The following is a 12,716-nucleotide window of genomic DNA, read 5'->3' as shown; positions in this document are numbered from 1 at the left end:
TAGTGAGGATCGGACACATCAGAACAATATAGCTGCTAGAGTTTAGGTGATAGTAATCATCTTTTCTGACTTACCTAACAGGTCACGGAACTGCGCCAAATACTTTCTGCAGGGAAAGACAAGGATCACAAGATGACTTTATATTGAATCTGTGCTCTGTAGGAATAAAACAGAACATAAAGTTTTCCTAGAACAACTCTGTTAAGGAAAAATATTTAACAATAAAGCTGCATAGAATTTAGTGGACAGGAAGCTTTAGTCACAAAGATAGCTTATTGTTGCTTTTGGGTAATGAGAAGAGGTAGGAATATAAATCGAAGCTAGATATTATATTAAGACAGACCACTAAGCCCAGGAAGATACTGGAAACCACCTTAAAAAACACTCTGATCTTTTGATGATCTATTCAGTTGTCCAGTGACAAGTGGTTAAAAGGTGTTACCTGTACCTAATCTCCTCAGTGAAACATACAGAAAGACTTACTTTGGTGGGGGTTGGTGCACACTGTTGCATGTGCACCAACTGAAACAAAAACAAGCTATGTTCTTTAATTTTATCTGCTTCAGTTTTTTGGATACATTTCAAGTGTATACTGTCTCTGGTTCACTTGTATTTGCAAAGTATGTTATTTCATTATTTACCAAAAAGAAGTTTGTTTTCTAAATTCTGAGTGCATCTGGTCCTTACAGGCCAGAGAATTTCACAAAATCATTATTAAGAACAACTATCAGATTGGACAGTTAATTGTATTCCATGATATGAGTTATTGTAATATCTCAGACTTGCTCATTTTAAGCTTCTGACTATAATGGAGAAACTTTTTCAGTGCACAAAAATAGCTTGGGCCATAGATTGAAAAATCTGTTTACACTGTGAAAAGTTCTGCATGACAAGGAAATTCAAACCACAATTTTACAGCACTTAAACTCTCCAAAGGCTGCAGCTGTGGGGGAAAGGAACACCCCCTGCACAGAGCAGCTCCCAGGCAGAGTGTCAGGAGGTGCTTCGCCTCAGGACAGCAAGTGAACACCAGCGCCAGGCAGCTGGCAGCTCCAGCCCCCAAAAACCGCATGAGGCTGTGGCCTGCCAGCTGGGGTCAGGGTGGCCAGCTGCAGCAACAGCCTTTGCCGTGAGCTCCCCTGTCGGGCAGAGCAGCAGGGCCATTCCCACAGCCAAGTGTCTCCTCCACAGGTGTCTGACAACCTCGGCTGTTCCCTGCAGCTGCTCACCTTTCTGCGGGGCTGGAGTAGCTCCGGAGGCACCTGAGCACACAGGCAGCTCTGCAGGTAGGACAACGCACTGAGCATTGGCACCAAGCAAGGCTGCTGGTGCCAGTTCTTTAGCTGGAGATTGCAAGACGTCTGTGCCAATGCTGAGAGGGGCAGAGGGTTCAAGACCTTATGGCAGTGCTTTCCTCCTGCCACAATTCCCACAAGTTCAAAATGACAATACTCACTCCACAAAAGGCATCCCCCGTGTTAAACCTCTGTACCCCTCTGCTCTTCCCAGCTCTGCTCACTACGGACTGCAACTGCACTCTCCCTGTGCAGGATATAGCCCTCGCAGGTATGGCCTCCATTGGCCCCCATCAGCAGGGGCACTCTCCTCCCAAGGCAGCCGAATGAGAGGGGCCCGCTGCCCCTTGCAAAAGGCATTGGCCATCCTCAGCAATCTGCAGCTCTTCCATCGCATGGCTTTCAGCTCTGCCTCGTAGAAACCAGAAGCATTTTGTCCTGGTGGCAGCCATGGGCAATAAGAGACGGCCCACGCAGGTGGTGCTGTGGAAAGACTCAGAGGCTGCAGAAGCTGTAGCAAGAGCTTCCAACTGCCTTGAAGCAAAAACGCATGATTTCTTTGGAGGCTGGCTCACTGTCTTAGACTGACCAGACTAAGGATCCCAGGAAGGGGCAGTTCCCAGTGCCTGGCCTGTAAGCACCTCAGACAAGCCAAGGAGGATGAGCACAGGCACTTCCCCCGCGAGGAAGGGGGTCTCTCTTTGGGCCCAACGAGATGGCCCAGGGCAGACATGACCGTGACGCTCAGCAAGCTTAGCTGGTCTCCAAGTACTCAGCACACATGGGCCTCAACCTTCCAGCTTCTGGAAAAGAAATGAGGTCTTGGTCCTTTGGGAGCCTCTTTCAGGGCACTTCCAGCACACAGAAGGAAAGCGAGAGAGGAGGACCAAACCCAGAGGAGCTCTACACATTGGTCACAAGCAAGGGGCAGTGTAATGGAGTTGCCCAAAATGGTGTCCAGCTCCCCTCAGCTTGCTCTTGCACTGCTTCAAGTCCAAGAAGCACCTGAATGTAAATGGACCCCGCAGGAGAGTTACCCCGTCAGCTACAGAGAGCCTTTGTTTTCATCTCTTTCCTGGAGGACTTGCTTTGCCAGTTGTCAGAGTCCAATATGCTCTGCTTGTTTTAGATATTCCACACAGGCAGGGGTAATGTTTAATATGCAACCTGACTTTGAAGATACTTGATGTTACAAGGGATTTGTGATTTAGCAGAGTGATACAGCAGTATAATGAAATCAGAGTCCAAGTGTATACGCTTAGCAAAATGTAGCTATTGCAATATCTGGTTCAATCACAATACCAGTGGGATCCCCATTGGCAGTCTCTATAACATGCTCACCATCACGATGCTGGGCATCCCCAGTTGCCAGGAAGGAACATGTGGTTTGAAGCCAGCTCAAGCCCATTGCTCGCTTTGAAATTCTTTTGGTAGTTGTTCAGGTTGATATTGGGCTAATGTTGGGCTGAGCCACATACACACTTCTCCCACCTTCCACCCCACCACGTTGGTCTGGCTCTCTCAGCAAGAAACATTTATACCAGTTGATCCACTCAACAGATAGAGCTGCTTACGTAAAATAAAGGTCCCCTTTGTTTTAGAGAAAGAGAGTCAGCTCTCTCTGCAACAGCTGTGGTTACTGAGTCACAGCCTATATTATCCCTGAGCTTCATGGGCACCTCACTCTGGCCCATCTCCTCTGAGCCTTCTTCCATTGTAGGAGTTTATTGGTCCGCCACATCATTCGGCACTCTTTTCAGGGCATGTACCCCCTTCACATGAGGGCCTTCTCTTCTAGACATGTACTTAGGAGGCCTCCATAGCCACAAAGACCAAGTGCCCGTCTACTGCTGCCTACTGCCAAGGGATGTCCGCAAGGCTCCTCTGCTCCTTGGCTTACTCCGGTACGACTCTAGCACCACCTGCTTCACACGTCTGAGTTTCTAACTCCGTTTCACAAAGACACTCTGAACAGGAGAGGCATAAAAACCTGACCCAGAGCAGAAACAAAGCAGGAGATGGAAGAATTGCACAGGCAGCCAACGCTAGATTGCTGCAGCCTGGATTAAGCTCCTTGTGCCTGCATCCTGCTGGTGCTTTTCATCACATGATGCACTCTGTTCCCCACGGGATTGGCTGACACACCAGAGGGCTGTGCTGCCACTGGGAGGGACCTTGATGGGCTGGAGTGAGGGGCCGAGAGGAACCCCCTGGAGTTCCACAAGGGGAAAGGGCAAGGCCTGCACCTAGGTTCCTCCCCACGCTCTGGGGAGGGACCACGCTCATGCAGCAAGGGGGAAAAATCTTAGCCCTAGCATTGCCCAGCTCAGCATGCCCAGCCCAGCACCCGGGCTTTGAACATGGTGGTCTGCCTGATTTTCTAGGATTAGAAAGAGCAAACAGAAGAAAAAAGGGAGCGCACAGACTTGCAGAACAGTGGAAGGCACTATTAGAGCTCCCCTGGTCCAAACCCCCTGCTCAAGCACGGTCCCCTAGAGCAGCCCAGCACCACATCCAGACAGCTTTTGAGTAGCTCCAAGGATGGAGTCTCCACAAGCTCTCTGGGCAACCTGTGCCAGTGCTCAGGCACTCTCACCACTAAGGAGTTTTTTGTACATTTGGATGGAATTGCCTGTGTTTCAGTTTGTACCCATTGCCTCTCATCCTGTCACTAGGCAGCCCTCAAAAGGGTCTGGCTCCATCTTCTTTACACCCCCCCCTTCAGAGAGTTAGATCCTCCCTCAGGCCCCAGCTCTCTCAGCCTTTCCGCATAGGAGACATGCTGCAGGCCCTTCATCATCTTTGTAGCCCTTCACTGGACTCGCTCCACATCTCTCTTGTGCTGGGGAGCCCAGCACCGGGTGCAGCACTCCAGCAGTGACCTCCCCAGGGCTGAGGGGAAGGATCGCCTCCCTCCACCTGCTGGTAACGCTCCTCCCAGCACAGCCCAGGCTACCGTTGCCTTCTTGACCACAGGAGTGCAGTGCAGCCTCATGGTCGACTTGTTGTCCAGCAGGACCTTCGGGGCTTTCCTGCAGAGCTGCTTTCCAGCACATCATTAGTTATAGGAAACTGCACTTCTATAACTTGCAGAAGATAAATACTGTGAACAGTAGTCCAGCTAACACTAGTATTTTCCATGTAAAACTTACAGCTTTCAGGGACAGCTTACTACTAACACAGATCTGAAGCCTTCTATTATTTTCAAATCTCATTTGAAAATTCTGCAAGTTACATTATTAGACAGAACATAATGTACTTACAATATATATTCATGGGGAAAAAAAAGGGGAGATTTCAAAAGCAACTTATAAGAACAACAAGCTTTGCTAGTTAGGTTGTTTGCCATCTTGTGGCTTTCCCAATATTTATTTTTATTTCTAGCCCTACCACAGCACTGCTGAACAACCTGGCATAAGTCACTCACAGGGGCTGACAGCTAGATAGTTAACTAAATCAGATTTTTAAGGAGAGTGTCCCTCCCAGGCTATGGAGGGGCTGTGTCCTTTTTAGTACACCTTCGCCACTACATAATACTTTCTCTATTATTAGGCACAGAATGAAAAATGACTTTAAGAAGGTTGCATGACTCTCTTGTCTGTTCCAGAGCTGTATACCACCTTGCAGGAAACAGGCAGGATTTCACTAGTTTGCAAATGTGCAAAATAGGGCAAAATTTGCACTAGTGAGAAATTTGCAAAAAGATAGCATGAGTGATAAAAATATCAAAGATTTTCTTCTCACATTTTCTGGCAAGCTTGAAATATTAAAACACAAAAAATAAACAGAATTTTCATCGGAAAAAACCCTGCATCTGGTACTAGGTATGGAGCCCTGGCTCACACTACCATGGCTGGGAGAAGATTTTTAAGTCTAGCATACTTGGCAGCATACTCTGATCTGAAGTATGTAATCTCTATAAATCCCAGCATAGCAAGTGCTGGAATATTGTTTTCCTAGAGTTTTGCTTCTTCACTAGCTTCTTCCCTACAAGAATAAAAGCCTATTTGAAATTGCTAATTTAAAATCAATCCAGTGGTTCAGAATCTACCTCCAAGCAGTATGTCTCTCTAGCTAGAGACACATACTGGAGAATCACCACCCTGACACAGTATTTTTTTAATCCCGAGGAGTTAATGTCTGACAGAAGCAGTAACCGCTCTTATGCTTCAGTCCAAAATACTGAGTTTTGGGGTTTTTTTGATGGCTATGTTCATTTCTTGTTTGACTTGCTTGCTTTAATAGCAGGAGATGTGACATGTTGAGGGCAGTGGTCAAGGCTGCTTTTTGAGAGAGACTCAATGCTGCCAGGTATTTACAGTATTAAAGTTATTTCAATTCAAATATTTATCTTCAGGATGGAAGTACAAGAATAAAGCCCTAACAGATGTTAGTAGTCCAAGCAAAGCCTAGAGACAACAGCTAGCAAGAGTTACAAACAGAAAGGAAATGGGGAGAAGTGGAAGAGTTTAATACTTTAACCAAACATAATACAAGGGCCACTCTCTCTGGCAAAAGAGGAGTTGGCATTTTAAAAAACAAGGTAAATTGGCTCCAATTAACTATTTTCACAGTTCTTCACCATGAGTGCTAGAATTAGTTATGCGAAACTTCCTGGTTTTCACTGTGATTTAGCAAGACTGAGATAAGCACATTTTCAGTTTCAGCACATTTATTTAGGAAGTAGCACTTCAGTTTACATTAGTTTTAAGAATTTGAGTCACGTCCCTTAAAAATTAAATGAGGTATTTACATATTTATTGTTCCACCATCTGGTATATAACACCTGAAAAAAATTCTTAAACCAACAGCAATTTAACAGGCTTTAGGTTTAATCAAAAGGCTCTTGTTTTTGGACATTTTATCAGATAAACAGGCAAGGAAACAGTAAGAACAGGACAAATGCAACATTTTATTGGAGACAATGAAAATTATGAAGCTAAAGATAGGTGACTGTTCATGCTTTTTTACATTGCTTAATAAAATGGTGTTTTAACATTTCAAAAAACATTCTGAAAGGGATACCCTGAAGCAAAAGTCCTCAGAACAACAAAACACAAGAATAATCCCATCCCAAACTGGAATCATCCAGCATATTTAATGGGGGTGGGGTATAATGTTTTGTCTGCACCTTTGGTTTCCGTCACTCTAATCCAGATTTCTGAAAAATGCTGACTAGCCCTTCACATGAATAGAAGTTTGAATCATGTGGCAAAACAGTTTGCGTTTCCCAGGCCCTTTGATAGATATGCGAGTATTAAACAAAGTAGTTCCTTCCCACTTCTAATGGTAAAGAAACTGCAGAACAGAGAAGCTACATCTCTAGCATCTTCAAAGAATACACATATATTAACCAACTACTAAGAAGAATGTTGATCTTTTCCTCAAAGCCACTTCCCTGAAATAGGGTAAGTAATACTTTTTGTGAAAACAGGGAAAGTACTACAGCAAAACAAGTCTGTTCACCATAGTTTCAGACATAATGTTACAAATTTGCATATCAAAAGATCAAACTCAGAGGAATTCTGACAATATATAGTGCTTAGCCAATACATTTAATTCATTGGAGGAGTGTCTACCTTGCCAATTATTGCTGAACTCAGGAGGTAGTTATTGACAAAGTAAACAGTTTCCACTCTAAAACAGTTACAAATTTACAAGAGAAGCAGGAAAAACATAGTACACATTCGCCATACTTTAGAAGACGATTTTGTCTTTGCAAGAAGCTACAAACAGTTTAAAGATCTTTCCTTGTCTTGTGGAATAATAGTTGCTGTATTTATAAGAAAATATTTATAGCTCATCCATTTTCCTGCTACCAACAGATCATCCTAAGCAAGGAGAATCACATATGAGAGTAAAACATTCTTCAACACTAAACAACAGCTCAAGAGAACCTAACAGTGAATTCAGCAACTGCCTCTAATTAGCCCAATGACTGAGATAACTAGCTACATCCACTACCTACTTGCTACTTTTCATGCTATTTGTTGATACCTGGTAGAAGCCCCCAACACAAAAAAAATCTTGAAAGCTTGAGACAGCCATAGAAAGCATGAATGAAGATCTTTAACCTACAAGTGCTTGCTATCTCCCCAAACTGCAAGATGCAGAAGCATCACTAAAGCATCAGGGAGTAGCTAGATAAATGGGTCTTAGGCACAGCTATGCATTATTCATATCATGAGTAGGAAAGAACCAGAAGAATCTAGGGCACAGAATGTCACCATACATGGTTAAGGAAGTCCTAAGCAAAGTGCTGCTTTCCATACCTATAACAGAATGGACATTTCAATTACATTTGACAACACATCTGATCTCCATATTCCCAACGCAAAGTGCTTAAATTTCACAAGATGGACTTGGCAGCAGTGCCAACCAGTGCTAAAAACTGTTTGTCTAGAATAGGAAAAAAAACCAAATAACTTTATTCTATACCAGAAAGTAAGTTTAACTGTCACAGTAAGTTGCATGTATAAAACTGTCCTTTTTAATCACATTCAAGAGACTAACAGTGAAATCAGCAACTGCCTCCAGTTAGCGCAGCAACAGTGACTTCCTTCCCAATTCAGAGACTTCATTCTTCTCAATTTTAAAGTGTTACTATGACATTATTATCTACATAAGCAATGTGATGGCCATGTTCAGCAAAACTGAATTGGTGAATGGCTTTCTGAAGTAGAATCAGTAAGAGGTCTCAGGAGTAAAAAGCCTGTTTCTAAAGCACTAAACTCTTAAGTCCAAAAAATTAAGAAAACAAAAAACTTTTGTATGTATAAATATCCTAGTTTAAAGTTTACGTTCATCTTTAATGTTCCATATTGTTTTTGTCTTAGCTTCAAGAAGAGAACCTGTATGGGTTTAGTGTACTATGCACAAAAGTCAACATTAGTAAATGGGATATCGTAACACATAAGAAATTCTCATTTAAAGGTGCTACAGCGTGCACATACTCCTTGAGAGGAGGTTTTCCCACCTGCTGTTTTGCCACCAAGAACAAAAACCTGCTGCCTTAGAAGACGCTGTTTTCCCAACAAGCAGAAAGATAGAGTTATGTTTCCTGCTTAATAAAACAGGCAAAGATGTTTAAATAAGGTTGTTAGAGAGAGGTTTCTTTTTCGAATCCAGTACATGTTAAACATTAGATCAGTAAAGAACACATACAGAAGGCGAGATGAGCCGCTTCCTAATAATTTCAAAGAAGTGGGTCAACTCACTCATTCATTAGCAACAGGCAGATTTGGGGCGGGGGGGGGGGGGTGGAGCAGGGGGAGACAATTTGGAGAGCTAATGTAACCCTGATCATTGCAAAGGTAAAAGCATCCAAGCTGCTTCCCTGCTTATCCTCTCCTAATTCATGATACTGTTAGAACATCATTTGATTTTTATGGCAGAGTTGCGAGGTGGTATACAAAATAGCACAGATTTGGGAAATACAAATTGTATTAAAAAACCCTGCTTTTATACACATAATTCATCCAGTGATTAGATGAAAATGACTGAGCTGGGACTTGCTCAGTTTATGTTACCAAAGAAATTATGCATGTTGCACTTATTCACTTTGCAAGCTGTCTCAAAACTCTCTTGGCAAATTTTGGTCACAGATATATCAGCCAGAAGATGTGAGGTAATACCTTGAGTGGAAGAGAATTATTCTTTAAAGAAACTATTCAGCAAGTATTCTTAGTGAGATTTAAAGGTGATCTATGAATAAAATAGAACTACGCCATGGGCAACACCCCTCCACCCCCAAAAAAGCAGCTGTGGCAAACTGATGTTGTAGAACAAAATTAAGTTGTTATTACAGTATTCCAAAGTCACTCAGAAAGCTTTGGTTCATATTTTAGACAGAAAATATTCAGGGCAGAACACCAAAAAAACCTAACAGACTCTGTCGACCTTAGCTGGTTGTACAAATAAACAAAAGGCCTAATCCTTTTTGTTTCCAAAGCAGCAGCTCAGACTCCTGATCCTTTGTGCTGCATACTGGTGGTGTTTTAGCAGATGGGAAGTTCTACCTCTATGTTTCAGGTAAATACCACACACCAATAGGCATGTCTTTGAATTAGAAATGAGTACATTCCTCAAAATTAAGTGGAGGAAAGGTGAATTTGATCACAAGTATTTGGGAACATTTGCAACCAGAAGTGTCCGCAAAGTTCTCATTTGCAGAGGGTCTCAAGGAAGTTTACATGCCTTATGAACACGAAGACAGGCAGCCCTTCTTAGGTGTTAAGTGATTGAGCAGATAATAAAATAGTAATACTCAAGCTTAGCTATAAAGTCTATGACAAAAATTGATCAAGTCAGCCAGGAGTCTCTAATAATAGAAATACTCTACTGAAGGTAGAACTAAGGCAAAGCAAGCAAAAAAACAAGATTTAAGAAACTGAAATCTTTTAGGATTTCTGACTTCTCCAGGAAGGTGAATCAGGGGAACAGACATCACATGCTTCAATTATATTAGACATGGACATATATTTGAGACAGTCATACCCTTGAAGGCTAGAAGTGGTTTGGTTAGACTACTTCAAAAGGCATATTAGTGTAACATAATCTTATTTCATTGCTTTAATATTAAGATCAGTTAAAAGCACCTCTGGTTCAAAAAAAACAGAATCCCAAATATATTGCATGTGAGTGTCAAAAAGTTTGACACAGCTTCTGCTATTTAGTTCCCAATACCATGCAGCAAACAGAATCTTCTCCTGGTATTACTATACACCCTAGCTGATGCAGTGCCAGTATGTGTGTAAATATAGGTATACATATGTGTATACACAAACATACACAATCCACATATTTTTATATATATAAATATATAAAATCAATTATCAGATTAGCAGTCCTAGAAGTATGTAAAAACTTACAAATGAAAAAAGTATAAGTTAAATGAAAAATTAAGAATGTTCTGTTAAGACCATGAACAAAATATATAAATCAGTTTACTTAAAAGAACTGTAAACAACATGCAACTGTGTAATATTGCTAATGTGGGAGAGTTGCCCTTCTAAAAAAAACCCTTTTATATGAGGAACTATTACTCTGTTTTGCAACCAGCTCCTCAATGTTTAATCCATGTAGAATTTGTAAACAAAATGTCAACCTTTAAGAAGTAAGGCAAAGATGTTTCCCTTTATTACAGTATTTAAAGGCTATCGCTTCAGTGTTTACTAGCTTTTCATTTCTATAATAAAAATCCAAATATTTGTATGCAGATGCAGTTATTTTTAAAAAAGCAGATCAGCTGAGTGTTTCATAGTTTAATATATAAACCAAAACATATGAAAGCTATAAAAACATTAATGTGTGCCAGTTATTATTAAACATGTAGCCTCTTATTTTAATGCTCACATGTGTAGATTAAAAGTGACCACAATGGAAATTTTACTTTCAATTATTGTAAACAGACCAAAATACAGAGTCAAAACACTTCATTTCTGAAACTTGACAATTAGCATCACTTACGCTCTCAAACATCAGCTGGACTTTAAGTTATACACCATAAGCATAAGCTAACATTCTACCAATGGAAGCATTACAAAATGCATTAAGAGAAAATACTGCCAATAAATGAATATCTTAGTCTATTTTTTTTATTTAGTCTTTTTTTTAAAAAAAAAAAACTTTCGATTGGTTTTATCAGGTTTTTGCTGTTCTGCTATCAAAAGTCTTTTTTTTAAACTGTTCTGTGAACAATGCTGTCACATTACAACTAAACAAAAAGACAAATAATAACAGACCAGCTGCTTTGTACCTTTTAATAATCGTAATCCCCCAATGCTGTTGTTGTTCTTTGCATAGGGAAATTATTTGGCACATTAAGGATAAAAAAGTCAAAAACCGAACCAAAGTTTATAAAATTCCAATTTAAGTTAGTAATTATCAGAAAGAAAGCCAGACACCAATGTCATGGCAAAATTAAACAAACAAAACAACCCCCTCTCCCCCCAGCTTAGGGAACAGGTCTTCCAATGATTAATATCATCAGAGCTTCCTAGCTGGAACAAAATACAGAAATTATTGTTCAAACCAAGATCAGATTGCTAGGAATCTTATCCCAAGCCTTATTGTGCTCTTACTTACAGTGTGTAAATCCTGACTAAACAGCAAGGAGGCCTTGATGAACGCTTTTTATATTATAAATTTTTTTCTTAATCTCAAGTTTTAGTGCAGATACTTAAAGATCTGTAAAGTCCTGTAAACTCTGGCTGCTTTCCAGTAGTCAGTACCAATTGCTCTTTAGGCAGCACTTTGTCTCACTTTAAATAGTGTTTCACACTGTGGTATCTCCAAAGTCTTTGTTCCAGCGAATGTATGCTTCCAGAGTCTGAGGGCTCAAACTGCGCTTTATCTTCTTCAAAGACTCAGTGAAATCTGATAATTTGATATTCCTCATCTAGACAAAAAGAGAAAGACATCAGGTTCACAAGTGGCTTACGTACTTGAGTTTATTCAAGACCTACTTCAGCATTCACTTCTAAAGACGTATGCTTTAAAGGTGCTTCATCTGGTCTGATGCAAGAGTCTCGTACAATTTAACACTAGTAGGGCTTACCATTTTATTGTAAACTAACATACTTGGCAATGGTTAACTTTTGCCTGTCACAATCGCACCTGAGATGGTGGCACTGCTTCCTTCCACTAGGCGGCGCAAGCCAGTGCCTACGAGGGCACTGGTCTGAGTCAGCAGTAGAACACTGTCTATAGGGCTTTTATTTTTTATTTTCCCCCCATAGCTATATGGATTACAAGACTTTGACAAGTTTATGGCATACCTCTATGCACCAGGAGAGTAAGGCACCAAATTTTTTTCCTCTTTACTCCAAACTGTATTCAGCACATAGTATGCTATCAGCTGAGTAATCCTGCTCATCGAACTTCAGACTCTTGTCTTTCAGTTCTTTGCCAGAACACGATTACAAGCGTTTCCCATAACTCCCATCATGTCTTTGGGCACTTCTCCAGAGTGTGTGCAACAACCAGTTTCATTGTTAAAGGAGTATTAACATTAAAATTTGAGAAGAGTCCATGTTCCTTTGGGGCTAGATTTATAGGCTACTAGAGGTAAACTGGAGGTAAACTTGCATTTACAACAAAGTATGACAGATGTTCTCCTTTTCCTGCAACAAATCCTTTCAGCTGAATATAAGAGAAGTCCATGATCTAAGGCTGAACATGGAAGGCAACAGAGTAAGAGTTTTGTTTCATTCTCCCTATGTAACCATGGTCTGTATACACATTTGGGGAGAAATTTTTATACTAAGGATCAATATCTTCCTTTTGACATTTACAGATGCAATTTGCAGTGAAGAAGTTATTTCATGTTTTTTTTCTACTTTATGATGTTCCATGTGATTATATATATATAAATATATATAAAAAATAATACATGTATCATATGCACACACACACTATACA

General features: G+C 40.9%; 1 protein-coding gene across 6 annotated transcripts in view; it reads right to left on the bottom strand.

The window, feature by feature from the left end:
* Window positions 1-6,187: 6,187 nt before the first annotated feature.
* Window positions 6,188-12,716, bottom strand: part of SPAST (spastin) — a 42,161-nt gene continuing 35,632 nt past the window's right edge. For all 6 annotated transcript variants that reach the window (XM_026102571.2, XM_026102568.2, XM_026102570.2 and 3 more), the window contains one exon: window positions 6,188-11,694. In XM_026102571.2, coding sequence (XP_025958356.1) covers window positions 11,572-11,694 — 123 coding nt within the window. In that variant the 3' untranslated portion in view covers window positions 6,188-11,571. The remainder of the gene's footprint in view (window positions 11,695-12,716) is intronic.

This window comes from Dromaius novaehollandiae, chromosome 3 (genome assembly GCF_036370855.1).
Source record: "Dromaius novaehollandiae isolate bDroNov1 chromosome 3, bDroNov1.hap1, whole genome shotgun sequence".
NCBI lineage: Eukaryota > Metazoa > Chordata > Aves > Casuariiformes > Dromaiidae > Dromaius > Dromaius novaehollandiae.
Note: the sequence above shows the minus strand (reverse complement) of the source record. Positions and strands in the feature narration are given on the sequence as shown.